The sequence below is a fragment of the Micropterus salmoides genome, unplaced genomic scaffold, assembly GCF_014851395.1.
Source record: "Micropterus salmoides isolate LMB-PRFRI ecotype aquatic unplaced genomic scaffold, ASM1485139v1 Ms_hic_scaffold_15, whole genome shotgun sequence".
Lineage (NCBI taxonomy): Eukaryota > Metazoa > Chordata > Actinopteri > Centrarchiformes > Centrarchidae > Micropterus > Micropterus salmoides.
Window position 1 is genome coordinate 6,850,547 of NW_024040596.1, and position 22,711 is coordinate 6,873,257.

General features: G+C 40.3%; 1 protein-coding gene across 3 annotated transcripts in view; it reads right to left on the reverse strand.

Annotated features, from left to right (window-relative positions):
- pard3bb (par-3 family cell polarity regulator beta b) overlaps positions 1-22,711 on the reverse strand; it is a 225,099-nt gene that overhangs the window by 120,043 nt on the left and 82,345 nt on the right. For all 3 annotated transcript variants that reach the window (XM_038720152.1, XM_038720151.1, XM_038720153.1), the window contains exons 8-13: positions 19,455-19,692; positions 18,325-18,418; positions 16,870-17,009; positions 16,564-16,692; positions 1,878-2,069; positions 1,011-1,169 (exon numbers count right to left, since the gene is read on the reverse strand). In XM_038720152.1, coding sequence (XP_038576080.1) covers positions 1,011-1,169; positions 1,878-2,069; positions 16,564-16,692; positions 16,870-17,009; positions 18,325-18,418; positions 19,455-19,692 — 952 coding nt within the window. The remainder of the gene's footprint in view (positions 1-1,010; positions 1,170-1,877; positions 2,070-16,563; positions 16,693-16,869; positions 17,010-18,324; positions 18,419-19,454; positions 19,693-22,711) is intronic.

Below are 22,711 nucleotides of genomic sequence, written 5' to 3' on the forward strand. Positions count from 1 at the left end.
GAAGATAAAGGAAACATGCATGTTTGTTTTTCTTCTTAGGTAAGTGACAGAGACATGCATGTGCTCTCCTCTCCTCACAGCAGGTGTCCTAACCTAGATTCTGGCTTTCTCTGACAATAGACATCTATTATGGACACATTTAATGCAGTATGTGATTCACCTTTACTGTGTGTCCATTGAAACTGTTCACACAAGACAGCTACTTGTTATTCTAGTGAATATTAAAACATACAATAGGCATTTGTTTCCTAATTTCAATAAGCCCACAACGGTGAATTTAAGTTCACAAATTTAAAATAAGCAAAACGCTAATTTTAATCTCAGATTTGTAAGCTTTGGACAGCTGTCTGTCGTCAGGGAGGTGTGCTCTTGTATCCCGATGATTGCATCGTGTACTTTGTTGCCCTTTTTCACCACAGAGCCAGGTGAATTGTTACTCATAATACTTCTGCATCAAATCGACGGCGTAGCCTCTGCATAGCTACCCCTACACCTATGCCGTAGTTTGACGTGAACCTCTTCAAAAATATAACTATACGTCGAGGTGACGCAGACCGTAAGCACTGTGATTGGTTGGCTGGGTAGCCTCGCAATGCCTCCGAGCCAACAGGAAGTGTGCCATGCTTTGAAGTAACTTTTACTAGTGGCCAAAACAACACGGTGGATGAATATATTTGAAGTCACAACCCGAGCGAAATGACTTGTTACACTATCAGAATGTGATCCATTCGGTCGATAACATTTGAAAAGGCTACACCAGCCGCACGTTTACAATTTTACCCCCATTCACGTTAACAGAGGGCTAAACCGGATGTAAGCCTGCCCTGCCGACAAAAAGTCAACGCAGTGGACGCTGTAGCGCTACTGCCGACTAACGTTTGGGGATGTAATTGCAGAACGACAGAGACATCGACGCACAAGTATAAATGCACGGCTAGCTACGCACGTAGACCCTACGCAGGAGTACAAATCAAGCTTTAGTGTTTAAGTTTGTGTGTGTATGTGTGTACCTTCGGAGGCCTTAGCACCACCAGTTGGATTGTCCCTCTTACGTTTCCCTCCTGTGACATGGAGCGGCGGAGCGTCTCCATGGCCACATGATTGGAGCGTCCCAGCAGCGACTCTCCGTTTACTGCTACCAGCTGGTCATTGACACGCAGACGCCCATCCTATAAAATTCACACAGACACACACCAGCTGGGTTAAAACATTGTGTGCATTTTCAGTGAACTAGATTACCGACCTGTGCATGTTTTGCAGGTCTGTGCATAAATATCTATGGTTAGTTTAAAATCTGTAACTGTGTGCTCTTTGTAATTGATAGCAGGATGTTGAATACTGTTACAGTACAAATCAACGATGTCTCCTGATGTTTCATCATGCCATTCGTCTCTTTTTACACAATGCTATGGCACAAGTGACTGATCGTTCGTAATGGGAGTAATCACTGAACTACTGTATACACACACACACTTGCATGTAGCCCTCACTGAGCATATCTCTTCAGTCAAACCAGTATAAATCCAGAATACCAAAAACTTTACTGACACACACTTCATTGCACACACGTTTTCTATGACTCTGACTCTAGTCAACCACACACACACACACACACACACACACAGACTACCCTCAGCTCCAGACTTCCCTGGTGTGTTATCTACAATGCCTCTACAGCAGTTTCCATCTATTTCAGTCTGCTTGCTAAACACCACACAGGTCTGTGTGTACGCATGAATATTTTAGAAGTCAGAGCACCAACTTCAAGCGAGGCTTACATTTCTTTCCAAATTTACCAATTAGTATTTTCTAGGACACGCTTTTGTCTTTTGCATCTTTTTTTTCTCATTTGGGCACATATGAGAATGTTATGTCACCTTGTATGCAGCCCCTCCATGTATAATGGATTTGATGAAGATTCCCATGTCCTCTCCTGTCTCTCTGGACTTGTTTCCTTTGAGGCTGATGCCGAGCCCTGCCGAACCGGTGTCATTAAGGGGTACCTCGAACATGAGCTGCTCCTTCCCATTCTCGGAAACAAAGCCCGGCACACGGGACACCTCGTCCTTCTGGGAGAGGGAGAGACAGACAGAGAGAGAGAGAGGGAGGGAGAGAGAAAGGACAGAAAGAGCGCAAGAGAGAGAGTAATGGAGGTAGAAGGGAAGAAACATCGATGAGAATGAGAGAAAGGTGGGGACAGGGTGAGGGTGAGGAGACAGAGGTCAGCTCATTGGGCTTGAATAGTCTCCAAAAGCTAAACTAAAAGCTTTTCCATTTGAGAGAAACCATCACAAGGAGCTTTTCAGCTAAATTTCTCTGAGTGAAAAATTGCAGGCAGAGTCTGTTTTCAAAGAAGAAAAAAAGGGAAAATGAAAAAAGCCATTTGGACTTTCTGCTGTTATATACACATCTTTTTTCTTCACTCAGCTGAGCAATATCAATAAAATGACCTGTGCATTTTCAAGAGGTAATTGGAGAATACAGCAAACACAGAAAGCCAGAGAGACAAAGGTAGTGAGAGGAGAGGGGGTATGGAAAGAAAGATCGTAAAACAGACAGGGAAACAAGAATGCCTGTATAGATAAAAAATTACTATTATAAACCCAGACAGACGGTGAAAAACACCATATTATCAACGAGGAGGTATGGCAATAATGACTATGCCTGAGACAGAGTGGGAAAAACACTAGAAACAAAGAAAGCAAGTGGATCCCGCCAGATAAAAGTGTGTGTTTGAAGCCTGTGGGAGTGGTAGCACTACATATGGACTAAACTGAAATGTGACACGCAAATAGTATTTATCAAAAAAAACACTAGTCCATTCCAAATACTCAAGCTCAGATTATTTGTGAAAGTTTAGATGTCAACATTAAATATTCTTTACTTTTTAACAACATTTTAGTCTTACTTATAGATCAAGAAAAGAAATGTGGGTTCGTCAGAAAAGGATGAGAAATCTGCATGAGAAATGATACTTTCGAAAATCATAGTTCAACTGTGTCCCAGAACAGATTGTTAAAATACATGATTTGCCAAAATCGAGACGTTTCATGGAAATGCAAACTTATTCATATGGTATCCATGCATTGTAATTTCAGTGAAGTTTAGGTGTGGTCAAGGCAAATGCATGATATGCCATAAGTGTGGTCACGATTCAAAGGAAGGCGTTGGAAATAGGCACTGGACTAAATTGTAAGCTGCGTATTCGTCCATTGTGATCATTGTTAGGCTGAGCTGCACAGCATCTAGAGATGTTTCCTAATCAATATTCAATACAGGATAAAATATTTGAAGACAAGATAAAGGAAAAGAGTATGGTCATTGCATCTAGGAGGTAGAAGAATGTACGAATGTGTCCCTGGATATTCTTTTGGTCTGCATTTTAGTGTTTGTCTTTGCAATAAAAAATTCTGTCTATGACTGTCTATTTATATGTACATGTACATTACAGTGTGCACGCGTGATTGCCAGAAATCCATGAATGACTGTAGGTACTTGTGACAGAGAGTCCATGTCTGTGTGCATGCTGCGGGTTTGTGCGTCTTTGTCTGTGTGGGTGTGCGCACGTGTGTGTTTGTGTGGGTCAGCAGTGTCAGGTTTAGACAGTGTTTGTCTGTGGGGATTGTAGGTTTAACAGCGTTAAGCCGACACAAAGTCCTCTACTCTGCAGAAAACGGTTTTCCCTGCTGGAAAAAACTCCCCCCATCAGACTGACTGTCCAGACCTGATAGGAAGCCTCACGACCTTGGAAAGAACTTCAAAACACCCAGAAGAGAAATATTAGCTACTTTCTGCACAGAATAACATTATAAATTTATAAGTTTCTGAGATCCTGTCCAAAATAGTGTTCATGATTTGGCAACTTTTCTTTTTTTTTTTGCTGTCACTCTCTACATTCTTTATTTATCTGATTTAACTTCCCTTTTAATTTATGATTTCTTTTTCTTGCACTCAGCACGGGACAGAACCAACGCCAGAATGAATTCAGAGCAGAGGACGGCTGTTGTTATACTGCAGAAAAGTTTGAGGCAGCAGTTCTCAGCTTGGGGGTCAGGACCACCCACAGGGCTGTGAGATGTTTTATGGAATCTGACAACAAAATGCAAATGCATGCAAAGTTGTTTATCTGAGTGATGAACTCAATTTCCCTGTAAAACAATGAATAAGCAGGGCCTCCAGGCTTCCTCCGATAATTTACCAGACAAACAAACAGCCTGTGAGGAAAGTTTTTAAAAAATCATTGTGTGGTGTCATACTTGACTGTTCTGTGGGGTTTTACAACCAAGTGGGAAGAAAAAGAAAGTGCTTCTATTCAGTACAAGGTCTCTCTTTTTCATTAACTAAGACTGCCTTAAAACACACACACACACAAGTGGACAAGGGCACAAACAAATTGTAAGAGCAAACTGCAATTTCATGGAACATTTCCATTATCTCAGCCTCACCGCTATGATAGGTGGTTATATCCGTGCTTCACACTAAAACAATAAACAGTGGTGCGTGCTCATCTGTGCATTTTCTGTTAGTGCTGCTAGTAAAAAGGTGTGGCCATCTTTGCTAAATGAACTCTATCAAATCCATCCAGTTATGGAAAAAGCTGTTTGCATAGATGAACCTCCCCGTGCTGGTCGTTTAACATTTAAATGGGTTGCCACAATGATGGATCAACAGGCGGACACGCTATTAAAAAGACAGCTCTGTGTCTGTCGGTGTGTGTGTTGCTTTATTAAACTGAGCCAGAGAAACGTGTGTGGGAGAAAGATGGACAGACACATTATGTTAAAATGAGCTAGAGCAGTCAACTAAAACACACAAACACAGATAAAATAAAGTCCTTAACTCACCCCTAAAGGCCAGATGAACTGTAAGGCAGAAAGATAAAAAAATAAAAAAATAAATAAAATGAGGTAGGGGATGTTGAGAATGATGATCATAATTTTTCAGTATCAGTTGTGAGAGTAATATTACAGGTATTCTTTATTACCCATCTATGAACTTTATTGCCACTCATGTACATTTGTGTGTTAGGACACCTGCTTTCAGCGACATGGGCTTTCAATGAGAGCTGCTCGCAGATGCCCTTCTACCCAGCCATGCAAAGAAACGGTGTGTGTGTGTGTTTGAGTGTAAAAAGCCCCATGCTGTGGAAATGACTACCCAAGGATCCATTTTACAAGGCCAAACAACAGTAGCCGCTGTGCTTAAATGTGGCGGTAAGTGTGATAACACACACACACACACACACACACACACACACACACACACACACACACACACACACACGCAGACACACAAATGGGGAGGTAAGTACTCCCAGGGACAAATCCTGGCGTTATGTGCTATGCTTCTGAAAATAAGTGTCCCATCACTGACCAGTCAGGATGGGCCCCTGATGACAATCCCGTACACCGTCTTCTCCCACTACCCCCTAATGGTCAGTGTAAAGGCTGTAGCAAGAAACCAGAATAGCCCAATCTTAGTGTGACTAAGGAGCATTCACAACCCTACAGAGAAAGAAAGAGGGTGAGGAGACACAAAAAAAAGATAAAGGTGCCAACAATAGCGGTTGTTAAGGCTAATATAAATGTCCATAGAGAAAGCAACACATTCTAGGTGACCAGCATGTGTATCTAGGGGACGGAAAGAGTGTTTATATGAGAAAATAGAGTATTTCCTAGATTATAAATGCATGTCTGTGCTGTACAGCGAGATACAGATACAGTTGATGTCTACAGTCTTTTGTAGTTCAATAAGTACAACACTGATGCTGTCAGTGTACAATCTCCCCTGGAGCTACATATCAGAGGTCTCCGCATGCAGGGCAAGCCGGCCTGCAAGTCCTATGAAACCACAGCAGATGTTGGCGGCACAGGGTTCATTTTCCAAGGCCACTGGTGGTCATGGGCGGTCACGTTGTACTAAGAGGTCATGGTGCGCGCAGGGCAGCCTTCTGTTCATGTGCCGGAGCTCCCCACTTGAACATCGAACTGCTTCTTGGCAACATTTTTGTAAATCTGTTGTCTTCTACACATTGAACCATAAAAGGGAATCTTTAACAGAGAATGTCTGTCTGGACTCAGAAATGATTTGATGAAATATGATCAACTGCTGAGTGGGTGTGGTGACAATGGGCCGTGGGAGCAGAAGAAAAAGTCTGAAAGGGCATTTGGTCATGTGTGAGCAGAAGAAGCAAGCGGGTATAGTCTCAAAAAAGACATGCTTGTACAACCCTCTACTTGGCATGAAACAATGTTTTCTGATGTGTGTGAAAGACAGAGGAAGTGTTACTGTTTAACAATCATACTAAATGCTCCTGACTATACCCACAACAGCAGATCTAGAATCAAAATACATATTTTATTTCTATTCACACAGCCATGACAGCATTGCATATTTTTGTTCAAATCATACATTTTGTTTTTGTCAGCCAGACAGCTGACATTTATACCTCTTCTATCTCTATAAGGAAAATATACTGCTCAAAAAAATTAGGCGAACACTTAAATGGTGTCCTGGGGGATCTCCTCGTAAACCAGGATCAGTGAGCTCCTGGACAGCCTGCGGGCCTACTTGCCGGTGTCAAAACCACCAATATATAATGTCCCAGAACAACAGCATGTCTTGGCGAACTATAAAGTAAGCTGTATGTGCGTGGGTCATTAATCGATCCCTGACTGACTCATCATGGCTGGCACTGCTGGATGGTGTTGTGTGGCTCGTCCATTATTTTTAATGCAATTTCTTCTCTGAAACACCGGCTCGTGTGGAAGAACGGACCGTGGTGAAGTTAGTTTCAATTTGGATATTAGTTTTACTTTCGATAGATGTCAAATTCCAACGTAAAGCTAACATCGCCGCGGTGCAAAGTGACTTTCCCTCACCAAAATATTATGGTAAATTGTGGAATTTGTGACAAAACAATATCAGTGATAAGAGTATAATTGTAAACGATAGCCGCTTTTCTTATCGTCAAACGATATATATCGTCATATCGCACAGCCCTACCGTCCCGGAAGTTTAAGTGCTCAGTGTGAATCTGCACTCATCTATGAAGACAACGGGCCGCCAGTGGGAGACCTGCCAGTTCTGCTGTTCTCTGGCAAATGCCAATCGAGCTGAACGGTCCTGGGCTGTGAGCACAGATCCCACTAGAAGATGTTGGGCCCTCATGCCACCGTCATGGAGTCTGTTTCTAACAGTCTGGTCACCAGTAGCCAATGGAGGTAGTTTTGTAGGACTCTAGCAGTGCTCCTCCTGTTCCTCCTCACACAAAGGTGCAGATACTACACCTGCTGCTGGGCCGATGCCCTTCTACAGCCCTGTCCAGCTCTCCCCGTGTAATGCCCTGTCTCGTGGTGTTTCCTTTATGCTCTTGAGACTGTGCTGGGAGGCACAGCTAACTTTCTTGTGACAGCACGTATGGATGTGCCATCCTGGAGGAGCTGGACTACCTGTGCAACCTGAATGGTTCACCTCATGCTACCAGTTGTGATAAGGACAGAAAACTCGGGAAGGATAAGGAGAGAGCAATAGTCTGTTGCCTTTCCTGTGCAGCTGTTGTCAGTTTCATTTGCAACAAAACAGGTGACAGTGACTCATAATCGCTTATGTTTCCAAACTGTACACATTGATATCCCTGAAGTTTAAGTGACTTGATGTTATATAGTGATGATAAAGTGTTATTTTATTTTTTGGAGCAGTGTATGTAAAACAGCAACTTGTCATATTTACACTTTGCTGTTTTTGTACTACACTGAACAAAATTATAAACGCAACACTTTTGTTTTTGCCCCCATCATCATGAGCTGAACTCAAAGATCTAAGACTTTCTCTATGTACACAAAGGGCCTTTTTATTTTCTTACCAAGGGTTAGTCATGTCTGTAAGGGAAGACAAGTTTATTCATTCAGCACCATTCAGACACAAGGCAATTCAAAGTGCTGTTAGCTAAATAGCTGTGGCATTGTGCTTTGTGACTGCACATTTTGGAGTGGCCTTTTATTGTGGCCAGCCTAAGGCACACCTGTGCAATACCCATGCTGTCTGATCTGCATCTTGATATGCCACACCTGTGAGGTGGATGGATTATCTCTGCAAAGGAGAAGTGCTCACTGACAAGACAGATTTTGTGAACAATATTTGAGAGAAACAGACCTTTTGTGTACATAAAGAAAGTCTTAGATCTTTGAGTTCAGCTCGTGATGAATGGGGGCAAAAACAAAAGTGATGCGTTTATAATTTTCAGTTCAGTATAATTAAACAAAATATATAAATTGTGCTTCAGTTTACCTCTGAGGTAGATTTTTTAAACTTTGAGAGAGCCAGGCTAGCTGTTCCTATGATACCATTCATTTCCCCTAGGCTAATTGAGCCTATAGTAATAGTAGCTTCCTATTTAGCTAACAGCACTTTGAATTGCCTTGTGTCTGAATGGTGCTGAATGAATAAACTTGTCTTCCCTTACAGAGATGTCTAACCCTTGGTAAGAAAATAAAGTGTATTTCCTAAATTGTCAATCTTTTATCAATCTATGAAACTGATTTTAAGAGATTCCTTCGTATCCATGTTTTGTTGTTCTTAATACAACCGCTACTGTTACTCTCAACAAAACAAAGATTTTGTTGGTAAGAGTAACGTCTTGATATCACAATACCAATGCTGATCCCCGGTGTGTGAGCATGTGTGACACTCATGTGCTGAGAGCTTTAAGACACAGCAGTGACTTTAGATGATAGGCTGACAAAAGAGCTGATAAACCTTCAATAAACAGCGGAGAGATGTGAGATGAGACAGAGAGCCGGAGAAAGAAAGAGAAGAGAGAACAGAGACGTGATACCCTTCTCGGCTGCTTTCCACTGGGATGATGGCAGCTCCTGCAGAGACACCAAGCTGCCAAGGAGTGTGTGTGTGTGTGTGTGTGTGTGTGTGTGTGTGTGTGTGTGTGTGTGTGTGTGTGTGTGTGTGTGTGTGTGTGTGTGTGTGTGTGTAGACACAGGTCTCTGAGGGTGTAACAGATGGGGATCTACTGTAGTGATTCTGTGAGGTCACATTGGTGACGATATCAGTGAGATGTAACACGCATACACACAGAGACGCAAAGAAGTACACACACACACACACACACACACACACACACAGACACAGCAGTGATGGATGAGGGATAATCAGAATGAAGAAACTGTTCAATAAAGTTGTTTTGTTTTGAATGTGCGCTGTCACCAGCTGCCAACTGTTTACTGATTTAATATGTCAGTGTGTGTGTGTGTGTGTGTGTGTGTGTGTGTGTGTGTGTATGTGTGTGAGGAGCATCTGGCACTAAGGAGAATGTTTCCTGTTGTGTAAAAAAGAAAAAGAAAATGGGAAAAGGACAGACAGATGACTGTCTTACTGCTCATCACATACTGGATGCCAAATGCAGAGCTACACAAATAGCTTGATGGAATCACACTTAAACTGTTCATTCAATCCTCTGAATTAAGTAGCCAGAGTTTGTTTGTGAATGGTTTATATTCTCATCCTCATCCATTATGTAAGATTGTGCTATATTACTTTTTATTTATGCTTTAAAGTGAGGTATATAGTGATGAATGTAATGACAGAACCCCCACTCTCTAAATAAAAACATGTTTTGCTTTTTGCTTCTTTAATTTACGTTTGAGCTCCATCGTATAAGGTTGCATGTTCAGTGCGACACTTGGCTGTTTTCACCTTCATCTGTTTCTCTGTGCGCACCTCAAATCTTAATTTAAAAAGTGTATGCATGATTTTGTGACATCACAAATGGGTTTTGTACGTAATCGTGGTCCACTAAGCAACTAAACTTGAGGTGGAAATTTGAGGCCTCCATGCAGTGCACGTACACTGCAATGGACTTTTCAGTGAAGTGGGAGACATCTTGAGTCCAGCAGTTAAAAAAATATTTGCATATTCATAGATTCTGGATTTTTCAATGAGGGAGAAGCAGTGAGTGTGCTTCAAAGAATTCGAAAGTAGTTAATTGAACTTTTGGTGGAAAAAACTAAAAACAGTCTTTCCATATGTCATAAAACAGAATTTTTTTTTTACTTCTCTAAAGTTATTTGTTCAGACAAAAACAATAGCTGTTTACATTTGACACTTATTTACATAAAGCTTGTAAAGTGGAATCTTCACATTTGTTGAATCCACAAAATATGATCTGCCTTTAATAAACTTTTAGTGTTTCTTCACATATATTCACAAGAACACAGTTCCAAAGGATAGCCAAGTATCTAGTCGTTTGTTTTCTTTCTGGGACCCCGACTGAAAACTTTTTAGAGCCCCTTAGCAGATTGCCATATAAAGGGGAGCAAACAAGAGAGTTGTCAGTAGCATGCAAGAAGAATTAGACCCCATGGAAGAACAGGAAAATGGGAGGAGGAGGGAGAAAGGGAAGTGTGAAATGTCTGGAAGCAGAAAAGAGCATCTTTGTTTCAAACATTAGTTTCAAGGCACTAGCCAAATCTGCAGGCGTATGCTTGTTAACGTGTGAAGAAAATGACTGAAGAAGTGGCTTTTCATGTGGTATGTGTGAGTGATTGTGTGTACGTGTGCACAAAATGCCTTTACAGACCAAAACAGCAGGTGGATGTATATTTGTTTTATGGTGGAATTTGTATGAACATGACTATATGTCACAGAAAAAAGTTACTTTGAGAGTGTGTGTGTGTGTGTGTAGAGGTGGTGTAATGTCTTTGTTCTACAGCGAGCACAGACATTAGCAACACCAGATGGTGGGCTAAATTGAGACAACGGAAGAGGGGGAGGAGAAGACAGACAAGATCCTTCCATCATTTCATCATCATCCTTCTTCTGCTTCCTCTCTGTTAACAAGCTGGCATAAACCTTCCCATCAAATCATTTTAACAAATTTTTAATTCAATCTCTCAGAAACTGTAGCCACACTGTAGCTGTTTAAAGTCTGCAGGAAGATGGAATAAAAATGCTGTAATTGTGCATAATGTCAAAGTTATTTAAAAATGATGCCCGCTCAGAGCCATTGCCGTCTGCATCCTTACAATATCAACAGAAACAGCGGTGCAACGTTGTTGCTTGGTACTTCAGAAAGGTTTTTAATTTTTAACAAATGATGGGAGATTTGCAACAACTATAAAAAAAAGCAAAGTCAACAAAGGTGAAAAACTGAACTGCTCTATTCTGGAGGGGACCATGCTGCTGCCACAAGCAACGGACTCGAAGTATATGGAGTCTTGTTCATAGTCTAGAATAAGAGTCAGTTGTAAAAAAAAAAAAAAACCCCCCTAAAAAAAAAAAAAAAACCCAGCCGTGTTTCCATCAACGTTTTTTTATACGTATTTTGAAGTATTGCATTGGAAAAGAATGATGGAAATGGCAAAATAAAAAATCATTTAAAAAATCCTTCATTTCGCAAAAAGGTTTTTACGCTATCATGAAGTGGTTTTTGCCTTTGTCGAAAAACTGTTAATGCGTTAAATGGGAGATGGAAACACCTTTGCCGAACAAGTTCTGGCCTAGCATCTGCGGCTGCTTATTTTTCTGGTTTGAAACCCTTACGTCTCGTTTATTACCGCCATGTGTAACGTCAGCTACTGACGTATCTACGCTTGCCGTAGCCTGGTTAATTTGCTCCAAACCAGCTGATGGAAATGCACATGTTTCGCTATTACTTTATTTCTTTTTGCAACATTTCAAAAGTCTGCTTAAATTTGCATGACAATTAGATGGAAACATGGCTACTGTCAGCACATTACCAGACTCTGCAGCGGCAAGAGGCCTGCTACAAAACTGGTGTGAATGCTGTTTGGTGTGAAACACACATTGCAAAACATGGAAACAATTCCAGTTAGTGAGGAGTAATAATACTGCTCGGCTTATGCCTGATTTTGAGGTGTGAAAATACAGAGTATGAAATTTGTTGTATCTATGCACTTCGCAGACCTGAATAACTCAGTCAACACTCAGCAATATTAGAGAGCATCTCCACCCAAAAATGTTTATTTGCTTTACGATACTTCATCACAGTGACAGAAATGTTAAAGATTAAATTAAAAAGAGAAAGCTTTAAACATAGAGGCTTAATTTGAAGGTACATGACAACAATGTCAGGGCCTTCCAACATGATCCATATGACCGTTACGACTGTGTACTACGCTGCCACCATTATAGTTATGGTCCGATCACCTACTTGGTTAAGGCTTGCAAAAGACTGTGTCGTGGTTAAAAGAAACCATTATTTCCTGTTGTTTGAAGTCTGACACTTTTTATGCCTGACTTCCCATGCCGACCTCCTCCCTGCGAGCTTTTAGCCAGTTAGCACTACATCTGCCTTTGCTTCTGAAAGAGGACAGTCAATATCTAGGCATATGACCGCCAGAGGTTGCCTGTTAAGAAAACAGTGATGCAAATCATGTATGCACATGTGTGTATGTCTTCAGACTAACCCTAGCAAAGTGACCCTCAACAGGTCAAACAACTCAGTACCATGTTCAGTCCTTCTCAACAGCTATACATTAGTACACTCGTTTTTATCATCTCCAATTATATTTCTACCATGCTAGCCATATCATAGAAAAGGGTTTATTTGATTCTTTTCTATGCTACAAGAGCTGAAGAAATGAAACCAAGCGACCAAACTCTCACCACTAAAACAGCTGTTGGACGAGGATCACAGTCCTGAAATCCCCCCTCCCACTTTACTTTACCATACTATAACACATGTAAAATTTCTATCAAGGAGTGTGTTCACAGCTTCACTGCGCAGAACTACAATTGCATTTGTTCTTGAAAACTGTTATGACTGCTGAACAAACACCATCAGCCGTTAATTAGACAGAGGTGAACTGTATTTGGGCGTACTGTCTGTCAGGAAGAGCTGGTGAGGGCAAGATAGAGAGACACTCGGGACAGAAAGGGAGAGGCAGACACAGACACACCAAACTCACTCCAGACATCCCTTACAAACAAAAGTGAATTATAGCGGTTTTATCAAAAACCACTAAAGCCAGAGTGGGTTCCTCGTTCCATTTCCTGTTTGCAGTTCCACATCTTCCTGAGTCTCTATATCATCATTCTCAACATTCATCCACACACACAGTCATCAACTACCTAGAGTGATGTATTCAAGCTGAGCTAAGCGTGCTAATGAGAAATTGCAGCTTACCCATGCAATTTATCAGTTTTCACACTAAATTGTAATGGAGTGTCGATCCGTTCATTTTTCATTCTCATTCTGCACTTCAGGGTGATGGGGCTGGATCCTCATCAGTCTTCCTTTCAACCAATACATGTCTTTTATACATCTTTCCACCACGTGCCCTATTTTTCCCCACATATAACTCTAAATTCAGCTACAACAGCAGAAACACAAAAAAACACACACTACACACAGTTGCATCACACTCTTCCATAGACACACAAACAGCAGCCTTGAATAGTTGAATGTTTTAAGCAGCCTCCAAATGTAGACAATTCAGAGAACAACGCTTTACCTTTGGGAGATATTTTGGTGCGTAGTTGTCTGTGCAGTTTTTCATGCAGAAGGACAATACTCACATTTCTATTCTTGCTGTGAACACAGTATTTAGCGATTGTAGATCGATTTCAAAAGCTAACAATTAAATGCATTTGCTGATTGTGAACTGTTCAGGAAGAGTTCTTATCATAATGCAAATAATTTTGTAACCGTGGTAACATGTATACGCATCAGCCAGTTAAATCAATGCCTTGTGTCCTACTTAGTGTACATTTTAGAAAAGGTCCAACGATTTTCCGCAGGTTACAATGACAATTCATCTGGGAGCTAGAAAACATCATGATTCATTCCCCTGGGAATTGGCTACCAAGGGAGCTTTTTAAGTACGTTTTCAGGAGTCTCCGCTGTAGTTGAGAGGTTTTGAGTTAACAGTGTGACAAGTGGAGGTATTCAGTAACACTTGGTCAGTGCACAAAGAAGACTGCCAATGAGTTCAGACATGCGTACAACACGGGAGTAGATAAAACCCTAACAAACGATCCTAAATGTTAACACGTGTATACACTCCAACACAATGCTCATTTTCCTGTCTGCAGAAACAGAATTTCCTATGGGGCTCGGGGTCGCATGAACGTCTCTGTGTGTGTGTGTGGGTGTGTGGAACTTCCTGGCAGCCGTTGAGGAAACTTCAGTCGATAAGAGATACAAAGGGAAAAGAGACATAAAAGGCAACATAAAAAGAATAAAATACAGTAAGAGATGGGGAAAGACGTCAGCGATGGGTGGAGAGGGGACAAAAGCAAACTGGGCCTAATGGAAACTGATGGTCTTATAATATTATGAGAAAGTAAGACTTTGTATTATTCTACATGTATTATGACAAATTTCGTTTCGTTATGCAGCCTTGTGCTGTATAATGACTAATAAACAACCTTGTGCCTTGTGACAGAACATAATGCAGTGCAGCTCTCAGTCATTCTGTGCTGCTTTCAGACTTGATTCTCCTGTAGATCAACTTTTCTCATGTACTATCATCCCCGCTGAGTCATGATTTAGTCACCTCAACGATTAATTATTAAATTTTAATTTAGTTATAAACTACTTTAATAGCTCCTGTGTTTCAGCAGATTTTCTGCTCATCACATGATCTGTGATCTCTGACATGTCCACAGAAAAGACAGAATATTACAAGACTAACGTTATCGTTTAAATCAGATGCCCTTTATTCTGCTGTGCATTACATTATTTATTCACTGGTAGTAACGTCATCCCCTTCAGACCATTTGACTGACGCAGTTAGTGATGTCATGTGAAACAGAGAGTAAATTAAACACTTTTGATCAGGCAGAAATCTCACCACGAATCCACACGCTAACTTCAGCAGCTCAGATAAAGTGCAGCTCATAGTTCCAAACAGAGCAAGGCTGCGTTTCAGTTTAAAACTATACCAGCTACGTTACCGCTCATCACAGCTGCCTGGACTCACAGCATGAGCGGGTTACGCCGGTGTCAATCAGCTGTGCGGAGTTGATTCGCTGCGTGAGTCTATCTTATCAGTTATACATTTGTATGTCACTGCATGAGAAAATTAATGTGTGGCTTGACAGTGTGTGAAAAATGTCATTTGCGTGAGTTTCGCGAGACAGCTTTTTACCTGACGAGAAATATTGTCACAATTTCATCTAGCGAGATCCCGTGGTGCGAGTTCTCATCACATCCCTAGATAGGAATATTATGGGTGCATTATCACCTAACATGGTTCATTTGGGCTGGTATGAAAGCTGTCAATCTAACTCTGGTGCAGACCATACAACCGCACTTGGAAAAAACAGAGCCTGCTGTTTAAGTAGGGGGAGAGAGCACAACCTGCAGGTCTGAGTCCACTGAGAGGAGGTTTCTTGCTCTTGTTTTCAAACATACTGTATATGATTTTTGGAATGTGCAATACCGCAGTGGATGATGGATATTCTGTCTTCCACAGGCAGCCAAAATATGTCCATTAAGCCATTAGCCAAGTAGTGTTCAGTCTGGCTGCTGGTCGTCTCAGACTGTGCTGAGGGCTGAAATGTTTTTCTTTGAGCTCTGTTTAAAAATCAAACCATTCTATTGCTTGCTCTGACAATCACTATTTTTCTAACTTTTAAACAGAGTTTTTAATATAGCCACTTTAATATTTACTGTTTTTCTTCTACTTTGAAATCATAAAATGTTGTTAATGTAAATGTCTCTGATTTTTTTTATGTGGTTAAACTTTATTTAAAACTATAAATATTTTAACAATAATATGGCACTCTAGACTCATCCTCAAGGCACTAACTTTGGGATCCACTGTTTGAGAGAACAAAACTTTCAAGGAAAAAGGATGGCTGAAGGGCTCCAGATTTGCTGTATAAGAAGGGTGAAAGTAGATGGGGAAGAAGCAAATATTTCAATAAGGAAATGAGTTACTGTGTTGAAGAGCAAACAGCAACAGGCTAAGAGGTTGTCAGTAAATGAGTGAGAAAAATATATTATTTTAGTTTGGAAAACGTATAGAGAGAGCTATAATTAGCATCAATGCATGCACAACAGAAGATCATGCAGAGTCAGATTTAAGGAAAAGGCATAGAAAAATAGAACAAAGATGAGTTAAATAAGTGTTTATTAATCAAAACAGTGTTGAAATTCAGCTGGAACAATGTGGCAGGGAAAGACTGGCACAAAAGATTAACAATTTCAATATAAAGCATTTGATTCAATAAGAGTGGAGTTCTTTAAACACACGATTGTTTGTAAGGTTTATAGAGAGAACAATGTTGGAAAGGAGTTGTATCATGTTTCAGATTATTCAAAAAAGCCATCAATTACATTTAGGGTTAATGTCTATAAAAAGAAGCCTTCCTACAGGCTGCTGAGCTGTGCATCATCCAGGCAAGCCTGTTGATTGGATCAAAAATTGCAAAATTAGACGGAGTTAAAATTTGAAAAGGAAAACTGCTGATGCGGTTTTGTCTGCCTGTCTTTCTGGCTGCCTTGTTTGAAAAAAAATGAGTCAATCAACCAGTAAATCCTGTATTATTGGCTGACAATCCAGCATTGTGACTGATTCTTACCATCTCCCGGGGCAGGAACATGTCTTCCTGCCGTAGAACCACAAGACACACACTCTCTCCCTGTCGCGTGCTGCGTAGCATACACACCAACTCCTCCTGGCCCACACCTGTGATATCCACACCGTTGACCTACACACACACACACACACACACACGCCAAATCAAAACACCACCATTCTAAGCATAAATAAATTTTTTTCTTCATCCTCACTAGACTTAACCGATCCTCCTTATTTTCCCTTTAATGCCTCACAATGTTTGTTGCCTAATCGCATGCACAATGCAGGGCAGTCAGCTGCCTTGTACCTCAAGTATGCGGTCTCCAGACTGAAGGCGTCCATCCTTGACAGCGGCTCCACGAGGCAGAATGTTTTTGACGAGGATAGGACCAGGGCCGTGGACTGAAGAATCTCTGGTTACTACAGTAAAACCAAGACCTTCCGGACCTAGACACATATATACAAATACATAAACACAGACAGAGAAATGTGACTAGAACAATACGCATACAATATGCAAGCATAAGCAACACACAAATATCCTGTATTGCTGTTTACTCCTTGCCTCTATATTTGTCTTCCACAGGATCCATCCTCCCTCACACATACACACACACCTGAAACTACTCCTGAGAACTTCACCTCAGTCTTGTTGACTCAGCTCCTGACTATGAGTGTGACAATTTAAAGCCTTCGGAGATTGTGTGTGTGTGTGTGTGCGTGTGTTGCTTTAAACTCTTTAGCTATAGCTGGTGCTACAGTATCTGCAGGTGTGAAGGTTTCAAAAATGGGTTCAGTTGTGGGGCAGAGAGGAGAAAACGAAAATGAGGAAGAGATGAGAAAAAGGTAAAAGAGGAATGAGTGTACCGCAGCAGAAACGGAGAGTGAATGTTCTGGAAAGAGGGGTGATGAAGATAAAATAGTGATCAGCGTGAAACACGTGCACACACAAACGCACTCATTAACACGCATGGATGTACAAAGAAATACCACACGCAGACAGACAGACCAGTTGTGTGCTTTATAGACCTCATTTAGTCTGGTCTCTTTAGCAGAGCCAAGTCAGCAGTTTGGTCCAGCATGAATTCATATCAGCAGAAATGAACAGATCAATAAAGACTTAATAGACCCTGAAGAGAGTGAATCAGGAAAATGGAGAGAGGAAGGAGAGTCAGACAGAGAACAGAGAAAGGAAGCCTTATAGAAGTAAGCGCAACACTGGGCAAACAGCAGGAGAAATGAAGCGTGTCAATAATAGACACTCAGAAAATGACAAGAAATAAAGGTTAATATTGTAAATCTAGAAACTGACAGAGTTAATGTGAAAGAAAAGCTTGAAAAGTGGAACAAACATATAGAGGAAAAAAGAACATGTTACTCTAGAAACATTATTCGCTCTACCTAAATTTCCGGACTGCAGATCTGACATACACAAAAAAAAACATGCCACTTTTTTACACTGTACAGGAAATCCAAATTGACTACAAAATATTCACTTTTTACACACGCAGAGAAAAGAACACGGATCTCTCTTGAAGAGAACTGAACTTTTGAAAATGTAAGTGTTGAAAATGAACACAGTGATTTCAAAGGACAAGAGAAAATTGAGGAACTGCATCAAAGGATCAAATATAAGAGGTGTGAGCCTTCAGAAGTATTTACACTTACGCCAGTAAAGTATAGTAACTAACATTTACAGAACAATGGTGATCTGAGGCCTCTCCAAAAAGACACCTCTGTTCTGTAGCCAGGTGTTCCTCACCTTTCTTTAGATCGATTCTCAGTCTTCGTCCTCCTCTCTTATTGGCCACAATACTGGAGGGGGCTGCACTTTTCTCACTCCTCCCCTTGTGTGCCTAGGTGGAGAATGTAGAGTACTTAAATACATTAAAAGCAAGGCCCTGATTGCTTAACACTTTTATTTAATCTGTGAGCTGTTGATTTAAGATCTTTTGTTCATATTTTGAAAATATGAATAAAAACTATGAATGAGGTGATATTTGTTAAAACAAAGCAATAGCCTGTAAGTAATCGTTAATGTCATCGACTTAAGCATTCCTTATAGAACTGAATAATGACAGAATAATAATGATAAAAAACTTCAATCAATATTAAACTGAAAAATTCAATGTGTGTGAAAATGATCCAAACACCCATCAAGCCATCAACGCTGTACTGTGCCAAACCTGGACACTATGTATCACTATGTGAGGAACTACCAGAAACATGGAAATAATGCCGAGCCTTGCTCAGAGTTTATGAATCTGCTCCAACATATGCATAACAGAATTTTACCTGTTGCAAGATACCTGTTGCCTCGATGCCAGCTGTTTTTCAAATGTTAGCCATGTCAACATGGTGATGTTGACGACACAACTATATATGTTTGAATATGAATGAAGTTTTGCGTGTTGCTTATGGGCCCTGAGCGTCTCGTGTTTGAGCAGGAGCGTTTTGAAAAAACTTCAACTCAGAGCAGAAAAGCACCCAACGTTATTTGTGTTTTTTCCCCCCATTGTCCCACTGAAGCAGATTTGTAACTTTACTTGACAGCAAAATCACGATTAGGCTAAGGACAGGTGATTTGAAAGCAGCAAGCTGCTCTTTTATTTAACTACATGCTTAAACAATAACTAATGTCTGATCTGTCTTAATAGTTCTAGGAAAGAGGCAGGACCAAGTAAAAATAATGCCAGATGTTTCTACAAACTGAACACATCCTGACACAATTCAAAGTCATAAAATAAAAATACATAAACATTAAAATTAATAGCAGTTTGTCTCAGTTTTTGGTGTCCATATTGTGTTTTAAGTACATTTTACCTAGCTTATACTGCATGTAAGTTAAAGTGAGATAGATCTGTCTAGATGTCAAGTAGAGATGTAACTCACAGCAGCTTCCTCTGCCAGTGGCGCGGATGGATTCTCAGAGGGCTTAAATACAGGTTTGGCTTTGACGGGTGGGGGTGGCTCTTTGGTCTTGGTGATTCGGGGGCTGCTGTCGGGACCGACACTGTTGCCAGACAGCTGACCAATCAGAATCTTCTCGTAGCGTTCTCTGTTGGAGGACGGAACTACTTCCAAACGGACAATTGGGGAACGCATTGCCTGACGGAAAACTTCCTGGGCTCTAGGAGGGTGAGAGAGAGGAGGAGGAGGAGGAAGAGAAAAAGAGAGAGAGAGACAGGCAGAAAGTTTTAAATAAAGTATGTGTACTACATTATGCCATTAATAATAATTACATAAAGAGTGCAGTTATCAATCTCCGACGAGCAAAGTAATTATCAAAGGACTTATAACTCAATTAGTAAAAAAAAATTATAATAAAAGATACATGGTATAAATCGGATTACAAATGACAAATTAAAAGAGTTCCAACTAATTGCTTATTATTATAAATGGGTCTTCGATTTTCAAAAACTGCAGCACAACTTAGAATCATGTATCTTTACTAAACTAATTTTAAATGATTGTCAATTCCAAGACTGATGAGTATTGCTATAACTAATAATTGTTTTCATTGGCAATTATTTTTTTAATGAATCCCACGGATTAGCTTGTCTCTTAAATGTCAGAAATAATAAAACACAGTCAATAATCCCATTTTAAATTTACAATGATATGAAACATAGAATAGTAGAAAGTATTTGTACATAAGTGGCTAGAACCCAGCTGACTACTTCATCTAACCCAAGTAAATTGTGAGAAAATGTTGAGTTTGGGTTCTCAGTAGGCCAGAAGTCCCATTTATTTACATTTATATTGTATTGCACCCAGCTGATGTGCTTTTTTCTTGACTACCTGCATAGGTAAAGCAGTGAATGTGAAAGCAAGTGATTAAACTGATTGCACTGGCTAATTTATAAGGTACCGGTTGGACCCCCTTTTGCCTTCAGAACTGCCTGCAATTCTTTCAACAAGGTGTCAGCTGCATATCCATGATCTATTGGATTGAGGTCTGGTGACTGTGGAGGTCGTTGGAGTGCATGTTCGTCATTTTCAAGAAACCAGTTTGAGATGATTTGAGCTTTGTGACAAGGCGCTTTATCCTGCTGGAAGTAGCCATCAGAAGATGGGTACACGGTGGTCATAAAGGGATGGACATGGTCAGCAACAATACTCAGGTAGGCTGTCGTGTTTAAACAATGCTGAGTTGGTACTAAGGGACCCAAAGTGTGCCAAGAAAATATCCTCCACACCATTACACCACCACCACCACCACCAGCCTGAACTTCTGATACAAGGCAGGATGGATCCATGCTTTCATGTTGTTTACGTCAAATTCTGACCCTATCATCTGAATGTCAGCTGAAATCAGACCAGGCGACGTTTTTCCAATCTTCTATTGTCCAGTTTTGGTGAGACTGTGTGAATTGTAGCCTCAGCTTCCTATTCTTGGACTGACAGGAGTGGCACTCGGTGTGGTCTTCTGCTGCTGTTGCCCATCTGCTTTAAAGTTTGACGTGCACTGTATACCTTAGATGTAACGAGTAGTTATTTGAGTCATCTAACCAGTCTGCCCATTCTCCTCTGACCTCTGACATCATCAAGGCAATTTTGCCGCTCACTGGATATGTTCTCTTTTTCGGATATTCTCTGTAAACCTTAGAGACGGTTGTGCGTGAAAATCCCAGTAGATCTGCAGTTTCTGCAGTCACTTCAATCCCCTTTTCTTCCCCATTCTGATGCTCGGTTTGAACTTCAGCAAGCTGTCTTGACCACGTCTACATGCCTTAATGCATTTGAGTTGCTTCCATGTGATTTCAACAAGTGTACCCAATAAAGTGTGCGAGTTTGTAATTTTTGTTTTAGTGTCTGGCTAAATGTAATGCTTGGCAAAATTCTGATAAATCTGATAATAAGTTGAAACCAAATCAAATCAAATTCCCAGGTTCATCAAAATACAGTATGAGTACTCCTGTCACTAAGAATATCCCTAGCACTGTATGAATCTACAAAAAATATGCATTACTTTATATAAAATAAAACTGAGATGTATTATCTGTTACTCTAGTTTATTATCATCTACACTGAATTATACGGTATATTATTATTTTAATCTCTATACTTTCATCTATTCTTACTTTCTCATTTGTCAGAGTTACTTCTGGTGGGTCATTGTGTCTGTTTCTGTTTTTTTTATCTTCATTGAGCTACAAGATAAACTGAAAGCTGGACAGAACAGGAGATGCCACACAGAACCATGACACCTGTGCAGCAGGCCATTATAATCTCATCATCTATAAAAGAGATAATTTTGCAGAGAATTAGTTTATATCAGATTATGCTAAGTAAGTTAGAGGGGCCATTGTGTCAGAGGCGATTGGTACACACCATCATTCACCCCGTATAAACAACAGAGGAAATCCAGTTTATTTAAATTTTATTGCATTACACTCCTATTATTTCCCGCCTAGATTATTATTAGATATATAATGGTCATTATGTTTCGGTAACTAGAGACTAGGTTTGGGAAGTCATGTATGAAGGATATACACATTTTAATACATTAGACATGCAATAATGCATTGAGGGGAACTTTTCATCTAAATCAATCAGTCAATTAATCACCAGAGGAAATCAACTTTGTTTACAGTACATTAATTAAATTAATTTGCATCGTATTTACTACGTATTATGAAAATAGCCGCTGAGTCTCTTTAAGTAAGTAAAGTAAATATACCTTTAAGTCTTACTTTCAAGTTTCTTATATACTTAAACTGCACTTGAGAATATTATACTGCATCTTGGGTGTTAGGAGGTGGAGGTAAGAGAAACGCCCTTGTAATTTAATGCAGCAAACTAACTACATATTAGGCGATTATTGATTTGTAGGTTAAAATTACCAATCTGTGTGCATAAAGTACACAAATGTGTACCTCTTATATCTGTCAGCTATCATATTTCTTAATACTGAGTGACCCATTGAAATTATTCTGCATGTAAATCCATAGGTTAGGGATAACTTCTGTAAATGATACACTAAGTAAGAATGTTTCCTAAGTAAGTGTCTGGGGATGGGTGGTCCTTCTTGGCAGGATTTGCATACTAAAACCATTATACACACTAGGCTGTCTTAGCAAGTGCTTGCGTCACACCATGCCGAATGACACTTGTAGTGATTTCCATTGTATTAAAATCCACAATAC